Source organism: Triturus cristatus, chromosome 10 (assembly GCF_964204655.1).
Source record: "Triturus cristatus chromosome 10, aTriCri1.1, whole genome shotgun sequence".
In the NCBI taxonomy this organism is placed as follows: Eukaryota; Metazoa; Chordata; class Amphibia; order Caudata; family Salamandridae; genus Triturus; species Triturus cristatus.
The window spans coordinates 1156795760-1156820311 of record NC_140593.1 but is presented as its reverse complement, the minus strand read 5'-3'; the positions used below and the strand labels follow the sequence as shown (position 1 = coordinate 1156820311).

At 49.3% G+C, this 24552-nt stretch overlaps 2 protein-coding genes across 4 annotated transcripts in view; one reads left to right on the top strand and one right to left on the bottom strand.

Moving 5' to 3' along the window:
* The window catches only part of SYN1 (synapsin I), a 561211-nt gene that overhangs the window by 325170 nt on the left and 211489 nt on the right, over window positions 1–24552 (bottom strand). The window lies entirely within an intron of this gene.
* TIMP1 (TIMP metallopeptidase inhibitor 1) lies at window positions 522–24552 on the top strand. The gene is made up of 6 exons (XM_085629523.1): window positions 522–713; window positions 13824–13983; window positions 18729–18826; window positions 19547–19664; window positions 20525–20646; window positions 23027–24552. Exons 2-6 carry the CDS (start codon window positions 13857–13859, stop codon window positions 23222–23224), a joined length of 663 nt encoding a protein of 220 aa, XP_085485649.1. The 5' UTR covers window positions 522–713; window positions 13824–13856; the 3' UTR covers window positions 23225–24552.

Here is a 24552-nt window from a genome sequence, read left to right as displayed (position 1 = left end):
ATGTGTTTGCATCTAATATTCAGGCAGAATGATGTGTGTAATATTACTGCAAAAAAAATCTACGTGCCCCCCTCTCTTTTCTCATCTGTGAGGTCCTATTTTTATCTAGAAGATACTTTTTGTATGGGGGGGGGGGGGTGCATGAACCATAAACACAAAAGTTGTCTGCAAAATGTCTGCGTCTACGTTAAAAAATAAATTAAAGAAAAACTCTATTTTAAACATTACTTTTTTGGACGAAACTCTTTGAAATCCACCTGGGGGTGGGGGTGGTAGGCGCGTTTCCAATGGAGCTGGGGTGGGGGGGGGGGGGGCGACCCTACACTCTTCCTCCCGCCCACAGAGCTCGCCAAGATCTGAGCAACAGGAAAGCTGGGGTGGCGGCGCTAAAATGAAGCAAAAAACACACTTTTCCTATTACCTCATACCACAAACATCACTTTTACTTGCCTGTCGGACGGGGGCGTGGAATTCCCGAGCTGGGCCTCCCCCGTCCAATGGCAGCCGAGGGCGTGGGCAGAGGGGCGGGCCTTCGGATGTGGTTATAACAGGCAGCCTGAGGATGCGTTGGTACAGAGCCTGCCATCCGATACCCTGAGTGCGGTCCTGGACAGCGAGCTCCTGTCTTACCCACGGCCCAGTCCTGCAGCCCTCCCGGTAGCAGAGCCGCCATCGGAGGTACAAGGCCCCCTCAGCACAGCCGAAGACCCGAGGTAAGAGATCTCACCTTCTAATGCTGCTCTTACGTAGCCTGCACTTAGGATAGAGGCTGCGGAACTACACGTCCCAGCATGCCACCGGACGTTGCCTCTGGCTAATGTCACCCTGAGCTCGACCCACTGCGCGTGCGCTATTCTAGTTGGTGTCACTTAAAGTTAACGCAGAATACAAATCCCACGGTGCATTTTGTGTTGCTAGAGGAACGCACTGGGCTGAAATAATGTCTCTGACTGAACCATCTAGTACGTTAAACGTTATTTGATATTGCACCAAAGGTCGTGTTGAAACCAGATGACTTCACTAGGGGCATCATTTTGATCCAAGTTGCCCCCTTTATTCAAATCCTTGTGCTCTAGAGTAGATTTGTTTGCAGAGTCGGGTGATCCAGGACTACAACTCCCAGAATGCGTTTTTGTTTGGGATTGGGTACTGGTGTCCATGATGATCTCGAGTTACGTGGTAATTATATACCCGAGTGCTATTTAAGAGCGCCGGTTGTTGTTGCACAGACAAATGTTGTTATGGTGTGTGTGTGTGTTTTTTTTCTTTCGAAAAGCATTTTCAGAGCACTGGATTGTTGTTGTTGTTGTTGACAGATACTGGGGCAGAAGCTGCCTTATGTTTATTTGTTTTTCTCTGAATCGGCGCTTGAAATGGATACAAAGTGCAGAAAGTCACTACCCACAGTTCTTGTTTACTACTGACCAGTGATACAGGTACCCTTTTCACTAAAGTATCTCACTCCTGGTGAGAAGTGCCGGTACTCCCCTTTCCAACAAGAGGTGCAGGCACTCGGCCACTGCCCTTCTCCGGGGTCCTTGACAGGCAGCTGCCCATATCCTGCTGCCAGATGGTGCTGTTTTGAAGTCTCATGAGTGAAACACTTTAAAGCGCCTGTTCCTTCTCAGAGACAATCACACAAAGTTTAACAATCTGGTCCTGTGGAGAAGGTGTCCCTGGTCCGTAGCGACAGGTCCTTCTTTGGGCCTGTGATGTGTCATGTCTAGGGCCACTTTCCAGATGGCTATGGCTGCCTCAGTTCACCCATCACAGCCTGCCCATGGGTCTCAGGCTCCCCAAGAAAGACCAGTTTCTATGTGTGCTCCGCCCCTTGCACTCCTGCTCTCAGTTGGGAGTGTGTGAGTCCCCTATGCCCTTTGACAGTGTGAAAGGACACTTCCCCCCCCCCCCCCCCCCACACAGATGTGTTGGCCTTCCAGCTGCCCACAATCACTGAAGCATTGTAAGTTTTCTAAGGAGTGTTGCAAAGGCCCTTCATTCAGAGACTTTCCTCCCTCCATGTAGTAGGGCCTACCCAAGTCTTCTTGAAACGGTACAAGGCTTCGGTGAAGGTGGGCACTGGTGGCTTGTCCCTGGAGATGGTCCCACCATGTGTTATGCAAGTCCTGGCACAGGAAGCCTGAAATGGGGCAAATTGATGACTGGAAATGTCTCATTACACCAGCTACCGCAGTACAGCCCGATAACGAGCGGCTGCCCCTGGACCCAGAGGAATATTGTGTTCATTTTGTCCCAGCCTCACACCACCTGCTGGAGTTCAGTTTGGGTGCTCTTCCAACTTGGTCACCCTGTTGGTGCAAGAGAGTTGCCAGGAAATTAAAATACCCCCCACTTTCTACTAAATCTCTGATGGCACAAGGAAGCGAAGAGAGTGAGCCATTCTACTTGATCTCAGTGCCGCTTTCGACATGGTCTCCCACGACATTCTGCTTTTTTGGCTGCCAGAGATCGGTATCGCCGACCAAGCCCTCGCCTGGTTCACATCGTTTCTGACCAACAGGTCCTTTCAAGTCATGGTCCCCCATTTCCATTCCCATACTCACTCCCTTCGCTGCGGTGTCCCCCAGGGTTCAGCATGGAGCCCTACCCTGTTCAATGTTTACATTCGGCCGCTGGCTTTGCTGGCCAAAGCCCGTAACATCTCCCTGGTGTCGTATGCAGATGACACGCAGCTGATACTTTCCTTTACCAAGGACCCTAGCCAGGATGCCTCTGTATTTCAAGAGGGATGGAGGCTGACTGCCTCCAACTGAACCCCACTAAATCTGAGATTCTCCTACTAGGCAGAGACTCCCATCTCTGGGGCAGCAATTGGTGGCCTCCGAAGCTTGGCGCTGCCCCTCTGCCGAAAACCGTCGTAAAAAATCTAGGCATTTGGGTTGATAGCGCCCTTTCCTTTGAAGATCATGCCAAGTCTGTTGCACGGCATCAAACCCCTATTGTTTTTTTGTTTTTTTTTTACCCCCCCACACTCGTCAGCTGACTGTCCAACCACTGTTCTAGCCAGGCTGGACTATTGCAATAGTCTGCTCCTTGGCTCCAACAAGTCAGCGACTAAAAGGCTGCAGAGCACCCTGGGCACTGCAGCACGCACGCTGTTTGCCCAACCTATGCCCTGCTCAGTCTCCGGCCTGCTGTGCTGCCTTCACTGGCTGCCCATAGAGCAGATGATCCATTTTAAAGCGCTTTGCTTTGCTCACAAAATTCTTGCAGGCTCCGACCCAGCGATTTTGAGTGACCTATGCCGCCCCTACATTCCGACGCGTGCTGTACGCTCGGCCCCTCCGCCTGGCAAGAGTCCCTCGGCTTCACAGAACCAGAGCGGGAGGGTGTTCATTCAAGGTGCTTGCGCCGACCCTCTGGAATTCTTTGCCTCTTTCCATCAGAAGCTTTCCTAACCTCCGCGCCTTCGAGGGGCGGCGAAGACCTGGCTCTTTCGCTGATCGGCAGCTTCCTTTCCTGTCCTCTCTTCCTGGCAGTCAGCGCTGGGACATTCCTTTCCCGGGACAGCCATGCGCTTTACAAATGACATAACATAACAGCCCTCCCTAGAAGAGCTGCCTTCTCTCTTCCATCTAATCTATTTATTCAACCTTCCGTTCACCCGCTGATATCCACTACTTTACCTTTACATTCTGTCATCCATGAATTTGTTCATCCTTCAATCCTTCTTTTGCTATTCTGCCATCCATCCACTCTGCCATCCATCCTTCCATGTGACTAATCTCCCATTCATTCATCCATCCATCCACTCTGCCATACATCCACTGTGACATCCATCTAGTGCTTTAAATGGGTCGGTCCGGACTACCAGCATTTTGAGAGGGAGAGTATCGGCACTGCTAAAGACAAATGTAATCCTTTTAATTAGATAGTACCGGCACTTCTCAGAAACGAGCAGGTACAGTGGTACATAGCTCCTGCACTTCTATTTTTCCATTTCAAGCACTGCATCTATCTATACATCCACCCATCGTAACCTCATCCACTGTGCCATCCACCCATTTGTCCGTCCACTCGGCCAATTATTCACTTGGCTTTTTATCTGTCTGTCCATCCCTTTACTCTGCCCTCCTTTCACTTGTCCATCCTCCTATCTATTCATTCATCCTTTCACCAACTCATCCATCTACTGCTTATTCATCCACCCACTCATCCATACTTCCTTTCACCTTTCCTTCCATCTTTCCCTCTTCTGTTTGCCCATCTTTCGTTCTTACTTGCTCTTGCTTACTCTCCTATTGATGCTGTGTTCTTGTATGGTGGTATTTATCCGCTTCTCTCTGCTCATAAAGAACCCCGCTGAAGCTGTTACGGTGGGTTTCATGACTCCCCTGTGTTCGGGTACAATAGTATTCTGGCCCCAGATCGCCGCTTCATTTACGAAGCCATCAGAACCAGCAGCTACCTGTCTGTACCTTTTTTGTATTACTTTTTTTTTAATTGTCTTGGTTTGGGGAGCACAACTTTCTAAGAGACCTATTGTTAACAACATACATAGAGCTGGCTTTGGGTCCACCCCTTTTAAACCTTTGGCTTGTTTCAGCCTGCCATTGGCCTGAGGCTTTGTCAGTCATTTCTTGGCTCTGCCCGGGAGAGTGTTCATCTTTCGCCCAATGCTTTTGGGTGGATCCTTCTGCCCCCTCCAGATTCCATGCACGGGTCATCTTGCACCCACTGACTCCCTTCAGTGCATTCTGCTATCCAGTGAAAACATTGCATGTGTTAGCACAAAAAGCCCAGACCTGTTGGTTTTGACAATACTTTGATTATGTGAGCACTCGGCTCGTATAAAATAGTTTTTTGTTATTGACTGTTAGAGATGCAGGACTGGGTAAAGACAACAGTGTGTGGCTTTTTTTCTCTTATAAACTAGATGCCCCCTCCCACCACACACAAAGGGCTACGAAGCTGCTCTCTGGGTACCATGTCATTCACCCACCTTCCTGTCCACTGCTCACTAAAACCAGAGGTTCTGCAGCATCCTTTTCCGGGATGGTCCAGGGTTCTAAGGCCAGACCATGCAGCTGTCAGGAGAGCTGCTGGTAGAAACAGAGGCTCGGGAGCATTGATTTCTGTGGGTGTTGTGGTAACAGAGGCAGAGCTGGGCGGCCACATTTGCTGCCCTGGGTAAAGGGACAATTTGCCACGGATTGTGCAGTGTTTGCCACTTTTAGGGGCGATCTACATCCTTTGAGCCATCGGATGGCTGTCTAGTCTGTCCACGCCCTACTGGAAGCTGTATGGTCAAGCTGTATGGTCAACTCTAGTGTATGAGTTGAGCCAATGGAATGAAGGGAAAGGGGACAACAAACACTAAGCAGCATGGTTGACTAAATTATGTGGCAAGGAAAGTTGAAATTACGTGGCGTAATGGAGAAAATGTTGTGATAGTGTTCCTTGTTTTGTCATTTTTTTTTTTACACGCTAAAATTGTCTTGGCTAAGGTTTCAATTTAATATTACCAGTTTAACACCCAAAAATAGGCAACTGAAAGGTGACCAGCCAACCTTTGAGACGGTACTTCCACAGCAACAACACCTGTTGCTGCGTTTTTAGTCACCCTTGATCCGTTTCAGCTAGAAACCGTTTTATCTTCGTTAAAATCTACACATTATTCAGCCAGTGATGTACTAGGTAGAAAACGTGCCAAATATAAATGTATTAGGAAAATTCTCTGATAAATCCCATATTTTCAGTGGCCTTGTGTATTAGTAAAGACCAACCTGGGCGTTTAAGGCCCACCTTGTGAGTTTTGTGCAAATCCGAGTTCAGCCCCAGACCAGAGTTTGGATGACACATTTTATGGGAAACACGCACCTCCTTGATGTAATGTATAATCTGAGAAAAGCGCTAGGATGGCGGAAAGGTGATAAAGCGCTAGGATGGCGGGAAAAGGTGCACACACATTAATTGTCGCACTTCTTCCTCATTCTAGAGATCTGAAATTGCATGTTGTCTATTATACACCACAGGATCAAAGATCCTCATGAGGTTGCATAGTGCTGCCGCGTGCAGGGATCTGGCTACCAGCCGAGCCCACGTGGTCCTTCTCTGCCTCGGCATGTGAATGGCCAGTGGCCCTAGGCAAGTCAAGAGCCCACTGAGGGCTGAAGAAGGATGTCTGTAATGTTGTGCCGGTGCCTTCAGGGTCTGAGCAGAGAATCCGCGGCTGCAGAATCAGCAGACCGAATGCTGTGATGGGTCTGTGTTTGCGGTCCGCACCCCACTAGTGATCGAGTGGATTCAGGGGACTGTAATCTCGTGGTAGTGATGGATCACTTTCCCCACACTAGACCCTGCCATCCCCTACTCCCTCTGCACCTGGGGCATGGCTAGGGTGCAGCACCACTGCTTTTATTGCTGATGCAGGACAGCCACACACTCCACTGGAATTATGCGGCAGCTGAGAATCAAATTATGCGGCAGGGTTAACTAAATTATAAATCAAGAAAAGGCAGTTTGTGTTGACTAATATGGCGTTATTTAAATATAACACGTTGACATTGTCTGGACAAAAGCTTCACCTCCATGGTACCAGAACACAGCAGTTAACAAGTAAAAGGTGACAAGTTAACCTTTCCATAGTTTCTGTCACAGCGTGGCGCCGTGGCTGGCACTTTTTTTTATTATTATTTTTTAAAGTGCAAAGCATGCAGCAGGTGATGGGACTGCCGTGTAAATATTGAATAGTGCGGAAAACGCTGCAAAATTGCATAATTCCAGTGGGCTTGACTATAAACCGATTCTGACAAGGGCAAAAATGTCTCCACCGCAGTCCCCACACCCCGCCACAGCCTGGAATTTGAGCAGCTGCTGCTCGCGGGTTTTCACTTGTGGCTGGGTCCAGAGCAAGCCGCCGGGCTTCAAAGGGGTCATTGCATTGTTTGCTGGAGACCCCTCCTATTTTAAGCTCTGTTCCCATTGCTGGGACCGCCCCACGCCGTAAGCTGCCCAGTCGCGGTACGATCAAAGCCTGTCTTCTTGGACGCCCGGTGACCGCCTTCCAAGAGCGGTGTCCGTGAAGCCTGGGTGGCACCTTACGTCAGTGCTCCCAGTGAAGCTCGCGCGACGTCTGACGCCGGAGTGCTCTCAAGGGAGCTCGTGAGTGATGCCGCTGGGGTGAATCCTCGAGGGAGCTCGTGCGGCCGCTGGTCAGCGTGCGCTCGAGGGAGCTCGTGCGGCAGCTGGTCAGGGTGCTCTCGAGGGAGCTCGTGCGGTAACTGCGTTCCGAGTGCTCTCGAGGGGGCGTGCCCTGACCTGTCCTAGGGCCTCTGCTCACCGTGCAGAAGAGAAAACTCCATGATGTCTCTCATAATGGCGTCAACGCTGCAAGTATTTTTTGTAGTGTTTGGCTTGACAACGCAGCTGTTTTCTTACCCATTTGTGCCAGCTATTTAAATTGGTCATTAAGTGTGGTTTTGTTTCTTCGGGGGGGGGGGGGGGGGGGGGGGCAGGCAGGGTGGGTTGTTGTCGCTCTACCGCACCATTTCCCCCCCCCCCCTCTCCATTTTGTATTTCAGAAGTATGCTGAATCGTTACATTCTTAATCACGTAGATGATGTGCAGAAAGCTTTTTTTTTTTTTTAAATTTCTTTTATGTTTTTACTACAACTGTCTTGACCAATACTTGCTCTGTCAGTATCTCCCACGGGTTGTGAAGTGACACTTTTGCGTGTTCTCACTCCCACGTCCTCGCCTTTTTTTAAAGCTCCGCCAGATGTAATCCCTGTCACTGACTACTGCCACACGCTCTGAAGTGGAGCTATTTCACAACTTAGTGTCGGTGTTCTTAAAGTTCCAAAGACTTCTCCTGCCTGAACTAATGGCTGTGCCAAAACTGGTCAAAAGTCCATGTTTGCCACTTGTGATGGACGGGCGGGTTATCGGTTTGTCCAGAGATTCCAAACCCCCCCCCCCCCCCTCCCGCAAATGAAGAAACCCAAGATGGCTGGACTGGTCCACCGTGTGAACTGTGGATGGTCTCGTGAGCTCCACATCCAAGGGTGCAGGGCTGTTGTGTGCACTTACCATACAGCTTCCACGCACAAATGTTGAATGGACTGTGGCGTTGTCTGTTCCCACATTCTTGTTCACCTACCACACGTACTGCCATCCTTGCGCCCTCTCCTCCAGCCCTCCTCACAGTAGACCATCTTCCACTTTGGTCGTAGATAGACCTGATGTGGCTAAACTGGAAGCGTCCGATGCCAGGCGTGTCAGACCCCTCAGAAGTTCAGACTTGACTTTGCATGTTCTGGGAGCCTTGAAGGACTTACTCGATGTACCCGATCCAAGCAGGAATAAATGGCCCGATGGATTCACTTTCAGCCTTGCAAGGCTGGGAGAAACCAAATTGATTTTCGAGTGCAGTGAACCATCTGCTCATTTTGAATCTTTATGTATTGTGGTGTCACAGGGCTGGGGTCCCAGAGGGCTTGACACCACTGTACAGAGATTTCTCATTTAATTCTGATATCTGGAATGACTTCCTAGCTTGCATTGCCACCCACAATGCATGCTCAAGTGTAGCAATCTACAGTTTCTGTCCTCCCTTTCAAACCGTGCTACGTGTAGTAGGAGGAGCTAAGAGATGCTTGGATGTCTCAAGACCACGCATCCATCCTAGACTGCTCCCCACCTGGAGGGTAACCATGGAAACATCCCGAAGGTTCCACAATGATCAGAATCCCTTCACCTCTAGTTCCACAGAGCACAGATCCTGCTATCGGAGGATGTGCTGACCAATGAGTCTTGAGGCGAGCGGGGGTCGAAGACCGGTGTGCTGGGTCTGGAAAGTAGGACTTTGTTCATTGGCATTGTCTTGAGCCCAAACACTATCTAGCACCCTCGAAGTATTTGCAAAAAATCTGTGCGTGCCTCGTCTCGCCTGTGGAAGCCACGGTGTCCGGCACTGCCAGGCAGCCTGGTGTTGAGGTATTATGTGCCCCCTGGTCCTTTGCATACATGCCCAGTGTATGGGTTGCAGTGTGCCTTGGTAGCCCTGTGGCATTCTGGAGTCGTGCACATCCGGGTGCAAACGATAAAAGAACCTACCTCGCGTTGAGCCATGTTGGCCACCCTACTGTCGCCATGCGCAGAGATGAAGAAACAGAGGTTGCAGATAGATTGCAGAGGTTAAGGTTCAATCCAAGTGTAATAAGGTTAGCGAGGAGATCCATTTTTTTTTTTTAGAGCGTGTCGTGCTCCGCTCAAGGATGGTTCTTGCGCATGTGCAGTCTGTTCTCTTTGCACGTGCCGACCGTCACCTCCTATGTGCAGATTATAAAGTGGTCTGGGCCCACGCTGTTGGCGGGTCTGTATCCTACACATGGACATACAGGATCCACCTCACCTATGCGCCTTGCCTCTTGGGTTCTTACACATGAGCGAAACTTGTAGAGGTTTGTTTAAGTCTTACAGACAGTTTGGAGCCGCACTCGAGGACTTTTGGCTAGATTAGTAGAACGCAATGGAAACATCACACTGTGCCTTTTGTGACCCAATATATAATGTATTTCCTGTTTCTGGAGCCTTACCAGTCAGTGTGCCAGACAAGAAGAGGCAGGCCTGGCTGAACACATTACACTTTATTTCACATCAGACCGCATATGCCTGGTAAACTAAGACTGCTTGTGCGCAAGCAGGCAGTGGCAATTCCAGAACCACATGCACGGTTTGCAGATTCTGAAAGTGCTGCGATGCTACACTAGTGGTAGAAAGCGCTACACAGATACTGAGGCCATGATATAGAAGGAGAACCTTTCCGAGTGGCAAACTCTATTTTCTTGATGGGTTTATAGGGAGTGAGCGACACTACGCCCCGCCCTCCTGCAAACCTGAGAGTTGCTGCAGTGGGAAGATTATAGCCCGGGCCACTGAGATTGTGCAGCAGCGGCGATTTTCACATGATTTTAGATTTGCCACATAATCAACCATCTGCCTCATCATCAGATTTTAACAACAAATTGTTTCTAGCTCAAACGTTTCAAAAGTTAGTGAAAATGTAGTGTCACTTGTTGCCTGGCCAGTGTAAGGCCGTTCGCAAAGCTGGATGGATTCACCTTACTGTTGCTTATTGCTATATTTGGGTATTAAACAGGTACTAATGAGGTACAACCAATGCCCAGACAGTGGTGCCAAGTCTAACAATGACGAAATAATGAAGTAATACTACTACAAAATGTGCCACATAATTTCTTTTCTTGGGCATAACTTACTGCTGCGTATTTTGGCCCTCTCCTGCCACATAACATAACACTTCCCAGAAGCCCCTTGGCTGAGGAGTTTGGAATACATATTGGGCGTTCACCTTTAATGGACCTGTAACTTAATTTCAGTTTTTTTTCTTGCACACGGCATCCTGCAAGTCAACAAAATCAAACGGATTCAGCGCCCCCCCCCCCCCCCCCCCCTCATTCCTGGAGGCCACCTCCTGAAGGGAGCAGCAGACAAAAGCGTGCCTGTGCTCGGTGCTCCTGCCCAGACACACCGCAGTGCCCAGAATGTTTATTCCCAGAATGTTTTATTTCGAGGCTGGGGCCGATGTCCGAGAAACGGCATCTGGCCTCAAAGTAACCTCGGAGCATCCCACGCGGGCTGGCAAAGCCGAGGGGAGGGGGCAGGTACCAGAGGGTCGTGAGAGTGGACTGGTACTTATTCCAGGGGTAGAGACCCCCCCCCCCCCCATACACACACACACACACCTAACTCCGAGGTCACTGATATAATTTTTTTTATGGTGAGGCAACCACAGTGTCTACCAACCCAGCCAATAGGGGAAAACCAGGCTGTTTATTCTTAGTTTATTGCTGAACCACACAAAATGGCCGCCCTTTCCAGGCCACGCCGATCAGAGCGCGGCAGAAACCCTTTCTGGACTTCGTGACTTGGGTGCGGGGGGGGGTTGTAACTACAGAGAGACTTGAGTACACACACTAACTCACTCTCATACTTTTTTTTTTTTTTTTTTTTTTGTCCAAAATTTTCCTCTTTTGTCTTTGTGGGGCATCTGGCAGTCTTGCTACAACAGTGCGATAAGCAATCGCTGTCTGCCTCTGATGTTTCTTATTCCGCTTCTAGTCTTAGCCACATTTTTGGTACATGGCATCTGTTACTGAACTACTTTGAAGCCTTGAAATTAGCGATCATCGCTGAAAATGATGAAGGGCTTCACCGTACAGCTTGTCTGTGCGCCTCAATTCTCAGCGATCATTCCACCTGGAAGATCCTACCCCAGAAGTGTACCGGTAATTCCTCTTTAGAAACCTTTGCAAAGACACGGCCCGCCTTACACGGCCAATGAATGTGCATCTCAATGATGCCGGTTATGTGATTGGGCTCAAGGCCAATGCAGATGGTGACGTTGTTATCGCGTTTAAATCAATGGGGGACGGGCGAGCGCAATATTTTCATGAGGTCCTACTCCGTGCTCCTCCGGGAAACAGTACAATTATTATCAACAAAGGGGTCGTTTCTCTGCCAAGTGGACACAGACAGTTGCGCCAGGTGGCTGGGGGTACGTTGTTGCTAGGAGATCTGAGGGTCAGATCGTAATGTCCTCACACACCTGTTAGGGTGGCATGCTCACGTTAAATGAATTGCTTTTGGGTACCGGAGCCTATTTTCAAGTCCCCACCCACCCACTAGACTCACCATAAATCCCTCACTTGCATTCATCATTCCAGCATTTTCAGATCAAAACATCTCTGATAAAGAAGCCCCCAGGACCGTCGGGCATTGCAGCGCCGGCCAGACGAGGAGCGCCCAATGATGAAGCATGACACCCTAACAGGTGTGTGAGGGCATTAGGTCTGATCCTCCGATCTCCTTGCGACACGTACCCCAGCCACCTGGTACGACTTTGTTATTGTTGACATAAAGTCAACAAAATGTCCTGGGTAACAGAGGGACAATATGAACTCTGTCACCTGATGGCATCTCGAGCAGAGTTGGCTTGGGATAAAAAAAAAGGCCTGGGCACCCTAAAAAAAGTGGCCCACATTTACGGATTGCACTTTTTTATGGGGGGAGGGTTCTCCAAAAGAGACATGTTTTCTTAATGTCACTTAGATTTTTTTTTTTTAAATTCAAATGTTGCCAGGACTCTTTTGTGCACTGATTAGTTCACACTGGTGAACCGTGCCTGAATTTTAAGTGAGGCCACTTCCGCTCAGGCCTCTAGCCCCTGCTCAATCTGCAAATATTAATGGGCCGTTCCAGGAACAGACTTGACTGACCCGCCCCTGCCCCCACCACCTTGGTAAAAGGGACGTAATGGAGGGTAATCTGCCTCCGGGAAGGCCGCTCAGGCCCCCACTGGGCCGCTGGTGGCATCTGAACAGCACAGACACAGCCCAAATCGTCCACCACGCTGCCCAAAAAGGTGCCCACAGCTGCAATTCCGATACAGGCCTATTGACCGAGTGCCCACCGGACAAATCTGACCGTGCTAAAATCTCCCCATAGCCCATCAACATCCTTCCATTTGTTGCTTGGGGGGGGGGCAGGACAGGAGCCATGTTTGCTTTCTGTTCTTCTTGATGACTTTGACTCCTGAGATGAAGGGCTGCAAAGGCAGTGTAGGGCTAGTTAAAAGGGGGGGGGGGGGCAAGGCAAAGGGCGAAGGTGCATGGCCTGGTTACCTCGATTTGAAATGCTTCCTCATTACTCACATGAGTATATCGGTCCAGTTCTGTTAATATCACTAAATTGCTTATGCCAAGATCTGATCATGTGCCACAATCAAAATAACACATGGATCAAAATTAGGGCCTTCGAACATCCTGCCGCACAGCTTCGAATCATAAGGATGGTGCCTTGTGTACCCAGACTCGCCCCTTAGTCGAAATGTAAAGTTATTCTTCCAACCCACTGCCTCATCTATCGGGCGATGCACAGGGGCACCCCAGGAGCGCTGCAGGGGCTGCCTGAAGGCATTCCCACGGTTAGCAGAAAGGCATTATATCCTCAAGTGCACACATGGTGATAGACACCAAACAGCACAGCAGCATCATGCAAGACAGCACTCGACAAAAAATGGAGTCTGAATGTATGTCCCTTCGACTGTGTGAAATGTGCTAGCTGACTCGACCGATCCTCTGTGATGTATGATTTGCCGATGTTTGTCAATAAAAAAATATTAAAAAAAAAAAAAATGGAGTCTGGGTGATGCAGCCAAAAAGATAAATTACTACTTTATCAATCAGTAGAGAAGAAACCAAGGTCCATAATAATTAATCGTGAACGCAAAGCAGCACCACAACCAAAGCTGCTGCACTGCGTTGCGTCGAAGTGAGAGAGAAAAAATTTGCCATATATATCTTTTCCTGGCGCACTTTTGGCTGCACCATAGTACAAGGTGTCTGCGTTCTCTGAAGTATAGGTTTTGTACAATAAGGGGACCCTACCACTACATAAACTATCCTTTAAGACTTTTCCTACTTTGTATGTGTGCTGTGCAGTGCATTCGAAGCCGTGGGGGATTGCAGATGTACCACCCACGGAGCGCCCCCTTGATGTGAAGCCGTGCAGGGTACAGCTTCGCCAACATAGCATTACTCTGGGGAACTTTTCAATGCAAATGCTGAACTGCATTGCTTAATAAGCCTTCCATCTCTTTGCATCACTTTTGTGGTGGGACTTTGTGATTTGGTGACCTCTTCCCAGCAGCATTATCGACAACGAAAGGGGGCGGGGGGGGGGGGGGACAGGGTGTACTTGAAGTAAGTTAGTGCCAGTCGTTCTCTTTATGGCACCTGCAGGACTGGTCTGAAGCTGTCCATCTCTCCCCTCTCTTTCAGCACTTCCCTGGACCCCGGACGGACACCGCGAGAATGTCTGGAGCCTCTATCTGTGGGTTGGCGGCAGTAGCCCTGCTGCTCCTGGCACAGGGGACTCCCTCTGAAGCCTGCAGCTGCGCCCCTCAGCACCCGCAGGCTGCATTCTGCCATTCACAAGTTGGTAAGTAGAGGCCGTGTGCGGACCTCGGGGGGGGGGGGGTTATGGGGTAGGGGAGAGGAGCACATATCCTCTTCCCTTAGTGCTGCAGTTCCTTATGTGGTGATTCTCGGCACTGTGTTCTTACCCATCTTCCTTACATTTTATATAACTGTCTACTCATTCCTCTCTAATGTTCTGCCTTGGGTATACGTAGAACCCTCTTTTCCGGTCTATTCTGTAGCCCTGTGTGTGTGCTTTTCTTTTCTCTTTTTTTTTTAAAAATTTTTTTCTTTTCTTTTCTTTTTAAATACGTTTTCTACTTTCCAGTCTCGTATTTCCCCCCCCCCCCCCCCCGCTCTTTTTTCAAAGAGCACCTCAAATTTGGTGCTCAGCGCCATCCTCCTCTTCCGCTGTACTCCGTCACACACCAGAAAATAGTCCGCCTTCTGCCTGAGGCTGAATCATGTGGCTTTGCAAGGAAGCTGAAGGGCCTGATGCAACCAGGTGGGGACTAGGACAGCCATATAAGGGGGTGCAGGGTGGCCATTCCTACCCATGACCCTGTTGTCCCTGCACCTGCCACACTAGTGATAGCTACACTCGTACGGGTCCTAGGTACCTCAAGCCCCCTCCCCATAAGAATATATAGATGCAATTCATTTTAAAACACTGCCTCCTTCATTTCATTTTCCACCATGCGGACGGTGGTGACCACATTGATCATGTCGCGCCTAGACTATGGCAATCCGCTGTACAAAAGTTGCTAGGCAAACTACAAGTTGCGATGAATGGTGTAGCTAGGCTGATCTTCAAGCTCCCCAGATGTGCATGGGCCACTTCCCTGCTGCAAAAACTTAATTTGCTCCCCGTCAAACAGTGGGCTAGATTCAAGGGCCTCTGTATCGCCCACAGGCCCTCTATGGGCAGGCCCCAAGATACATCAAAGAGCAGCTGGGGAATACGTCCCTGGCCACATCCTTTGGTCATCCGAGGGAGGCCAATAGGCCTGCCCACAGTTTAACCACACGACTAAAGGATGGTGAGCCTTCTCTGTCCTTATCCCGCAACTGTGGAATAAGTTGTCTGACCACCTCCGGTTACAAAAAGCCCTTCTCCCCTTCAGGAACAAACTGCAGACCCTCGTCTTCAGAGTCCTGGGCATAACGCAGACTGATCAGGGGCTAAGATTCACCCGTGGGGGCGGGCTGTGGCTACTCTCTCTCAGCGCTTAGAGACCTGCCTGTATTCAAGCACTCTACAAATCGCAATTAACATAACAGTAGTCTCCTGAGAATAACTGTCTCCCCTAGTGGTGGGAGCCTCTCCCCTATTCCACAGAGAATTAAGTCTCTGGATATATCTCTGACATGAGGTGAGACTGTTGGACCATGAGATATGGGTTCTAATCCCTACTTTTCACTTGCCCAGGCTGTGATCCTGGGCAAATCACGTTGCTTCCCTCTGCCACTGCTTTGCACACTTAGAAGTGCTCTGCTCCTATTAAGTGCTTTGGGGGACTGGACTGGACTGGGCTGCCCTGTTGATATAGTGCACTTTTGATCCTCCACAAGTCTTGTATTTGGCCATGAGGTTCTGCCTTCTGCAAGAGCTCTGATTCCAGTCTGGTCGCCTGGGTGGGCCTTTAATTAGACAGTTTCTTCAGTCGTCACAAGCACCACAAATTAAAAGGAGCGACCAGCCTTCCTTCCCCGCCTGCTGTTTCCATCGCCCAAAAATTACAGGGTGCTTTGAAGTCTGTGGCCGGGGCTTGCGGATGAGCCTGCTTCCGTTAATGGGTGGGCTACACTGCTTCTCCCAGGTGCTCCCTGTGCCACCACTGTGGACCCGGTGCAGCCTCCTGGGAGGGTCCGTTGATGGGTGGGCTACACTGCTTCTCCCAGGTGCTGCCTGTGCAACCTCTGTGGGCCCGGTGCATCCTCCTGGGAAGGTGCTGTCAGCCTGCTGGCTCAGGGACGCTGTCAGTCAAGCAGCAGGAAGGCAGGCGAAGTTTCATCGGCGGATCTGCCAGGGGGGCTGGTCATGTGCTATGAATCCTCCTGGTTGGCGTGCAGTGGGCTCTGACCTTCGTCGGGTGGGGTGGTGGATTTGTTTGCCAAGGGTCTTAATTGGTTGGGTGATGAGGGCTTCTGGATCCCCATGGGTCGGGTGCTGTGTGCCCATGGGTCGGGTGCTGTGTGCCCATGGATCCTCATGGGTCGGGTGCTGTGTGCCCATGGATCCTCATGGGTCGGGTGCTGTGTGCCCATGGATTCTCATGGGTCGGGTGCTGTGTGCCCATGGATCCTCACGGGTCGGGTGCTGTGTGCCCATGGATTCTCATGGGTGGAGTGCAGTGGCACATGGCTGCCACTGGGTTATCAGGTGGCAGGCCATTTGAATGTTTAAGCTTGTGGGGTTTCTAAGCACTTAGCCAACATGTTTGAAAAAAGTTAATATATGCTGTTTTGACACCACGCCCCTACGCACCACCCAATACAGGGCTGATTTTGAGTGGTTTGTTTCGAGGGCTGTTTTTGATTCCTAGTTTGGCTCTGAGGAACACTATTCCACCTCCTGAAAGGGCAGGATCTCAAACATATGGCCAAGACTCCACAGCATGCAGTGGTGGTGCAGCTAGACATGGTCTTGATTCCGCAGCATTCAGCGCTGGCGCAGATAGACGTGGCAGAGACACCATAGCGTTCGCCACTGGTGCAGATAGACGTGGTCGAGACACTTCAGCACTGGTGCAGGTAGACACCGTAGCAAACACGGCCTGGACCCCGACACAGCACTCGGCACTGGTGCAGCTAGACACTGTAGCGAACACACGGCCTGGACCCCACAGCACTCTGCACTGGTGCAGCTAGACATGGCCTGGACCCCACATCACTCCGCACTGGTGCAGCTAGACGTGACCTGGACCCCACAGCACGCTGCACTGGTGCAGCTAGACGTGACCTGGACCCCACAGCACTCGGCACTGGTGCAGCTAGACCCTGTAGCGAACACACAGCCTGGACCCCACAGCACGCTGCACTGGTGCAACTAGACGTGACCTGGACCCCACAGCACTCGGCACTGGTGCAGCTAGACCCTGTAGCGAACACGCGGCCTGGACCCCACAGCACTCTGCACTGGTGCAGCTAGACATGGCCTGGACCCCACAGCACTCGGCACTGGTGCACCTCGACGTGTTTCCAGGTCCTGTCCCACGCCTGCTCCCTCCAGCACAGCTGGCTGTGAGTGTCCGTCTGCGGTCGTGCCTCACTCCTGCCTCATGTGCACGCACCGGGAGCTCGGAGGCCTTCCTGGCGCACATGCCTGGCCCTGTCCCAGCCCCGCCGGGAAGCCTCACCTGCTGAGATGTTCCGGGGCAGGCCCGTGCCTGTCACAGGCCGACCGCACGCCTGCAGTGTGTGTTGATCAGATGTCTCACCTCCTTGTAATGTCCTCTCTCACCTTCTCGTGTCTCTTTCCGCGTCAAGCCGTCTCCCTCCGCACTGTCTTGAGAGCCCTCTCTGCTTTAAACCCTGCATCACACTGGCCAGCATTAGAAAAAGCCAGAGGGGCTTTTGATCTGAAGAATGAAAGGAACTGGGGCCGTTTCTTTCACTTCCAAAGGCAATGATGGTTTGCCAGAGGGAGGAGGGGAGGAAATGATGGGAGGAATTCGCTTAAAAAAATAGAAAACAAGTTTTGGCCCACATTCTCGTATGCTCTTTATGGTGTTATCTCACACCTCCTCTTTCGGATCTTAAACTGAGGTGCCATTTTCTTTGTGAATTTCTCCATTGTGTGAAATTGCTGTTCCTCTCCCTCAACCGAAAGTATTCTCTTCTGCTTAAATCTCTCCACGCACCCCAAAAATGGTCTTTCTTTGTCCAAGTTTTTATTTTTTTCCTCAGAACTCTACCCTCTTCTCTCCGATTCTCCTTAATGAGTTTGTTCTTTTAATATATATATATTTTTTTTGTGGGGGGGGGGGGGGGCGGGGAGTTTTTCTCCCAAAAAGTGGATAAATCTGCACCCACGGGTTTACTACATCGCATAGCTGCAGACTTACGAATTTTAGTTATTCTCCGAAGTTTCCAAGCCCCCCCCCCCCCCCTTGAAAACGTATGAGGCTCGCATGTTTCCAGGCTTACTCCCGGGAAGAATCTTGTGAAATCCCAGATGCTAAATGAAGGGCTTTCTCCATGTGCAGTTGTATGTAGTGTGTAATTGTGCACGCGTTCCCCCATTTCTGCATTATTTTTTTATCCAATAGTGTTTGTGTTTTTTTTTAATTTTTTTTTACAGCCCTCAATCAATAATTTGGGGAGTCGGGTGGGGGCTGGGGGGGATCTGGGGGGTGGATAACTTTCATTTTCTCATTCAGGAAAGGAATGTACCTCTTCCCTTTACTGAAGTAAACTTTGAGCCCATTATCACAGTGAAAGTGGGTGGGAAAGAGTTTGTGAATGTTCACTCAACATTTATTTTTGTGTGTGCCCAAACTTTCCTACTCTGTTCCATGGAATGTCCCTTCTCTGGCGCTGGACACTGTCTGGTAACCTGGTGCATGAAATGCTGGGTTACGGGTGCAAGTTCATTGTAAAATATGGGGCAAAAAAAACATGTATGTAAGTAAAATATAAATGCAAACGGCCTGACCTAGCAGATCCAAGTATTCACAGAGAGCTAGGAATGGCTCTGCACACCGGTTACTTACGCATTCGCCCTGTGCTTACCACTCGCCGCTGAACTCTGTTTTGCCTCCACAGTGGTTCGTGGGAGAATTGTGGGTATTGAGAAGATGAGGAGAGAGAACAGCACCGATGAGGAGCCCAGCTTTCTGCGTCTCCAGATCAAAGTCAGCAAGGTACGGTCCCCTGTCCGCGCTTGGCCGTCTTGTGTATAGGTACACGGTGTGTGGCAGGGCGCTCCCATGCAGTGGTGGTCACTGCAACAGTGGCTCCCGGCCTATCCCAGAGCAATCGCCCTCAACTCCAGTCATTTCTCACCTTCATTGTGGTGCCCTGCCCCATTCTGAGCCTGAAAGTGGCACAGACTGCACAATCTCCCCACGAACACCGCTCCTGCCATACAACACCTCTCCCGGAGCTCCCCATCTTCAGCATTCCTACTCCTTCTTATCACACCCAATGCCTACAGTAAGGACAAACTGACCAGCTCCCTTCCAATCAGTGCTCCTACACCTCCCGGCCATACATAATGCGTACAATAAGAACAGACCGCGCAGACTCCTTGCAAGGAGCACCTCTACACCCTACGAGAGGTCTACCCGAGCGCCCCACGATCACTGGTCCTATGCTACTCCTACCCTATCCAACGTCTAGTAGAGGAACATACTAAGCGAGCTCCCCATGGTCCGCGCTCTGACACTTCTCCATCAGTAAGCGCTGCCGGTGATCCTAGACTCTACCCTCTCATCTGCCTTGTCCAAGCCCACAGAGGTATGCGCCCCAACCTCCAGGCATTATCCCTGCACCCCCTTCAGGTGGCTTTTTGTACTCATGGATCACTGGTGTCCTCCACCTTCTAATGTGTTGTCTTACCACCCCCACCCCCCCTCCCACAGGTCTTCAAAGGATATGATCTGAAACCAGAACTGGAGTACCTCTACACCCCAATCCATGAGAGCCTCTGCGGGTACTCTCATCCTTCCAACAACAAGAGCGAGGAGTTCCTCTTCTCAGGTGGGTTGTGCCCTTCTCCCCTACCGAGCCAGTGTGCGCTCTTCAAGCCCACATAGGTGTGGTGCGAGGTGTCTGTAAGCATAGTGGATGAGCCTTAAGGGGAATCTGCCCAGGCAACTGATTGGTCGAGAGCGTGATTGGCGAAGAATGCTCCCGCCTCCGGGTTGATCTGCTGGAACGCAACAAATTATGTCTGAATATTTAGCATAAATGATGTGCCAAGTCCATCTGACAGGTTCCCAATTCTTAAACACCTACACATGTTGTCCATATGTAAGTGAGGCTGAGCAAGCAGGAACCCGGTTGGGGGAGGGGGTACCTTCCTGTGTCTTGCTGTACACCTCCGCTTTAGAGGGTATACGGGAGTCTTCTTCTGGTCAGCAGCTTCTCACTTGGTGAGGGAACTCCAGGGTTAATTATGAAGTCGACCTATCTATAATGTTATCTACAAGCAGAAGGCATCACAAGTCTGATTTAACTTGCTGTTTTTTTGTCCCATGGGTGTTGACGCTGTTCTCTTTAGACGAGGGCAAGATTGGGCGTGTGTGTGTGTGTGTGTGTGTGTGTGTGTGTGTGTGTGTGTGTTTATATATATATATATATATATATATATATATATATTCTCCTATTTAAAGAAGTTTTGTGTGTGTGTGTATGTATATATATAAAAGATTGCATTTTCAGGAGGCCCCACAAGTTTTTTTTCTGTGACTTGTGTCCCCACCCCTAAAAGTTACTTCTGAAGACCCCAGTAACCGCTGATCGGCCCGAGGGACGTGTGTCGTGTTTATAGGTGTGGTGCACCAGCGATTAGAGAGCATGTCGGGGCTCATACTAACCGTGCCCCCTCCTCTCTGCAGGCCACATCGTGAACGATATGGTGATGATCTCAGTGTGTGGCTTTAACTCTCCCGTAAGCAAGCTCACCCCCAGCCAGAAGCGAGGGCTGACGCACCTCTACAAAACCGGCTGCGGCTGCGAGGTAAGTCGCGCCTCTTCCTTAACACACAGGCCTCGTTGTCTCAAGGCTGTTGCAAGATATTTTAGCTCCATCCGTATTTGCTTTTGTTCCTCTTTTCAACATTTCTTGAAGTTTGTTGTAGGGATGGATGGATGGATATATATATATATATATATATATATATATATATTTTTTTTAAATAGCTACCGGCATGCTGAAAATATTGGTGGTGCATTTGGAATCCCTCCTTTACGAGAGTAAATGTGGGCGTGTCATAGAGTCTGGGGTGATGGGGAGGCAGGGCTGTTAGCTTTATCAATTCTTTCTTTGATTCACTTGCTCTCCTTTTTCCATCATTTTCTCCTTCATTGCTCTTTCTTCCTCTTTTCTCTCTACTACCTCCCCTTTCTTTCTTTCTTTCATTCATCAAAGCTTTCTTTTGTGCTCACGATCTACCGCCATCTCATCCATTCTCTTTTTACTTATGTTTTCCTTTTTTTTTTTTTCTTTTTTTTTTTTCTCCCTGCTTCTCTCAACAGTGTCTGCCCTGTGTGTGTTTTTGTGTGTGATCTCCACCCCTATCCTGAGTACTCTTTGGAGTTTCCTTTAGTGCAGCACCCACCTATTCCTATTCCAGCCAGATAGCACTGTTCGGCCTTGCATCACAAGGTTACAGCACGCTTCGCACAGCCACCTGCAGTCTAGACCATGTAGGAAGTTGTCCACCAAAACTTAAAACCCTTGCATGAGTAATTTTTCCAGCATAAGTGTTCAGACTTTGGATTTATAAACCCCCAGCTAAGTTTTCAAACTTCCCAAGGCATGGGAGTCAGCCCACAGTACCCTTGTTTGTGTTGCTTTGCCACAGTTTGTGTGTAAAATTGCTAGTCTATGCCAGACTGCTTGGGTAGTGCCAGTGCTCCGCAGTATTGCATCCTCTCTGTCCCCATAGGATAACCTGGTGGCTATATGTTGACAGGCTTCTGCACCATGCCTTCATCTAAGGCAGCATGTTTAGAAGGTGCAGCATAAAAAGAGCTGCCTTTCCTCCCACTATGAGTAAAGAGTGTTGGCTCTTGGTCAGTGGCTGGCACTTCATTGGTGAGAGTTTTAAAGCCCATAGAAGCGAAGCATGTTATGGTATCTATTTGGGAGAAGCAGCAGCGGTGCTCTTCCCAAAGAAGAGGGCTTTAGACCAAGACTGGGTTATTTTAACTAAGCGAGGAAGGGTAGTATCTGGAGACCGGGCGCATCGGATTCTGCTGCAGAGATTGCAGAGCTGACTTCGTAATCTCAGCCATGTCAGATTTGTAGATTGAGGGACTTGCATATTGTATAATGTATTCACCACTACTTGTGTGTAGCCGGTGAGAAACATTAGTACTACTACTTTCTTACAGTCCTCAGCCTCCCTTTATGCTAATCATCTGGGTCCATAAAACCCCTGTGCTGTCCATATAACTTGTTTCCGTGGAGTGGTCCAACCCTTCCAGACACTGCTCCATGTTACACTGTACTCTAGGCGCACTAACATGTAGGCACCATAAGATAGTGCACGCAGCCTTCTTTCCATCTCTTTGGGAAGTTGGGTTGGGCGCTCCATACAGCATTTGCACCTTTTAGGAGTGCGTTTATGATCTTAAGGCATGAGTACGAATGATGTCACTCCGTCACTTTCCCCGGTCTCCTACCAACAAGGTGTACATTGGTATTCATTCCTTGCATGAACGCCTGCTTTATTGAAAGGCCGTGAGTCATCAGAGACTTGCAATTGTTTTATAGAGACTTGAGTAGCGTCATGAGATACTGGAACTTTCCAGACCTGTAATCGACGTGCCCAGACTAAGCATTGACGCAATTTAAGAAGCAACATTTAGATTTTGCCAAAAAGATCTTGATTCCAGGGCTAAGAGTGACCAGATGAACAAGAGACTGTAGGAGTCAGAGTTTAACCGCTTGTGAATTTCATCTTTTGAGCGTTGCAGATGGTGCTCATTTGGTTGTATACATCCAGAGCAATTAATGTTGTGTTCCGCCTCTCACCCGCTCCTAGCCATGTCCTTTCATGATACTGGTCATTTGTTCCTTTGGACTCTATTCGTGCTGTCTTTGTTTAAGCCTATGATCCTTTGGCCTTGGGGTGACCTGTCTCATATTAGGGTGCATGCTCTAAAACCTGTAAGTGGGTTTGCTGAAGACGGGTGGGGGAGTGGAGGGAGGAGGAGATAATCTTCAGTAAATTCCCACTATTTCGGGAGACACCATAGCTCACGTGAGCAATTGGCTTCACTGACGCTTTAGCGTGGAGCGAAGGTACCTAGGAAGGATGGACATCTAGGTTACTAATGACATTGCTTAGTTTTTAATCCCACTAATGCCTTATTTCTCGGTTTCTCTCTAGATTGTTCCCTGCAATGGACCATGCGCGGTCACCAAGTCCAACCAGTGCCTCTGGACCGATGCCTTGATGTCGCGCAGCTGGGTGGCCCACCAGGCACTGCATCTGGCCTGCACTGAAAAGAGCAGCGGCAACTGTGTCTGGGAGTCCATGAAGTCCAGAGCTGCTGTCGCCCCCTTCTTTAAAGCCAGCAGGGTCTAAGCCATCGACGTTATTATGCTACCTATTCAGCCCCCTGGGCAGTGAGGGGGTAGGATGTGTGACTGAAACATCTGTAAAAAGGACCAAATTCCTGAACCAGTCTTCTGGGCAATAGTTGCCAGAGACTCGTCCCCATCTGTTCCAACCGCCTGCCCCAAGAGCATATTGCCGTCTTTAATGCTATGGAACCAGGACCGAAATATGTCTGCATACCACTGAAATTTGGAAATCCGGGGGAGAGAGCGTAAGATGGAGGGAGCTTGTCTTGCAAATTAAAAGTCAGTATTTTTAAGACCACTGTAGAAAGTCAGATGCAATCTTTGTTTTTTCTGGATTCTCCTTTGCAGTATTCCATTTCCATGAATCCTTGGTCTTCTGGTCAAGCTAAGGATGAGGAAAGTCCTGTTTGGTTCACTGCTCATACAGAAGCATGCAGTTCACCTGAACTATGCTGTCCCTATGGCCTAAAACCATAGGGTCAAGTTTGGGGGTGACTGGTGAGGAAACTCAAAATGGGGGATGAAAGAACTAAATTCCAAATTTGAAGAAACCAGTCTCTGGCCCTCTGTGCACTTACTATTCTAACTTCTTTCTCCAACAATAAATAAACTAACCAATGTCTCCCTGCATTAAATCAACCACTGAGCTCTTCTAAGCCCCGCATGACTATTGAGCGAGTCTTTGGGTTTCCTGGCATGGCTGTAGAGTTAGTGGTAACAGAACTTTGGCACATGGCTTAGTATTCTGTAATGTCTTCTGTCTTTTTGGATTGAAAGCTACCTGAATTATGAGACTAGCTCTTTCTGAGTAGGGCCTGTAAACCTTTCCCAAGACCATGCATCTTTTGGTTCAAAGGTCATTCGATAAGTAATATCACACAGCGGAGTGCTTCCCTCGTGTGCAGTGCTGTGGACTACAGAGAAACACAGCTACTCAAGCAATCCTAATGGAAATGTCCTTCTGTCCTTTGAATATTCGAATGCAGCCAGTGATCCCGTAGTCGAGGCGCTTTACTTCCAATACTGTTTCTGAACACGACTCTTACAAGTTAAAAAAAAAAAAAAGAAATTACTGAAAAGGCGACTCTGCACTTCTATTAATGTAGCATCTTCTACCTTTGACAAGATGTTGTACAGTCTTCGTGTAATTTGCACAATGTATCCAACATAAACTTGTAATAAGTGTGTTCTGGTGTTTTAGTGGCGCTGTGTTAGCAATGGCGCCTTGTGCAGCACTACCCAGCATCTTTCATTTTTTGTTTGTATTTTGATTTGTCAGCACCTGTAAGACTGTTTTTATATAGATTAAAGATTATATTTATGAATTTC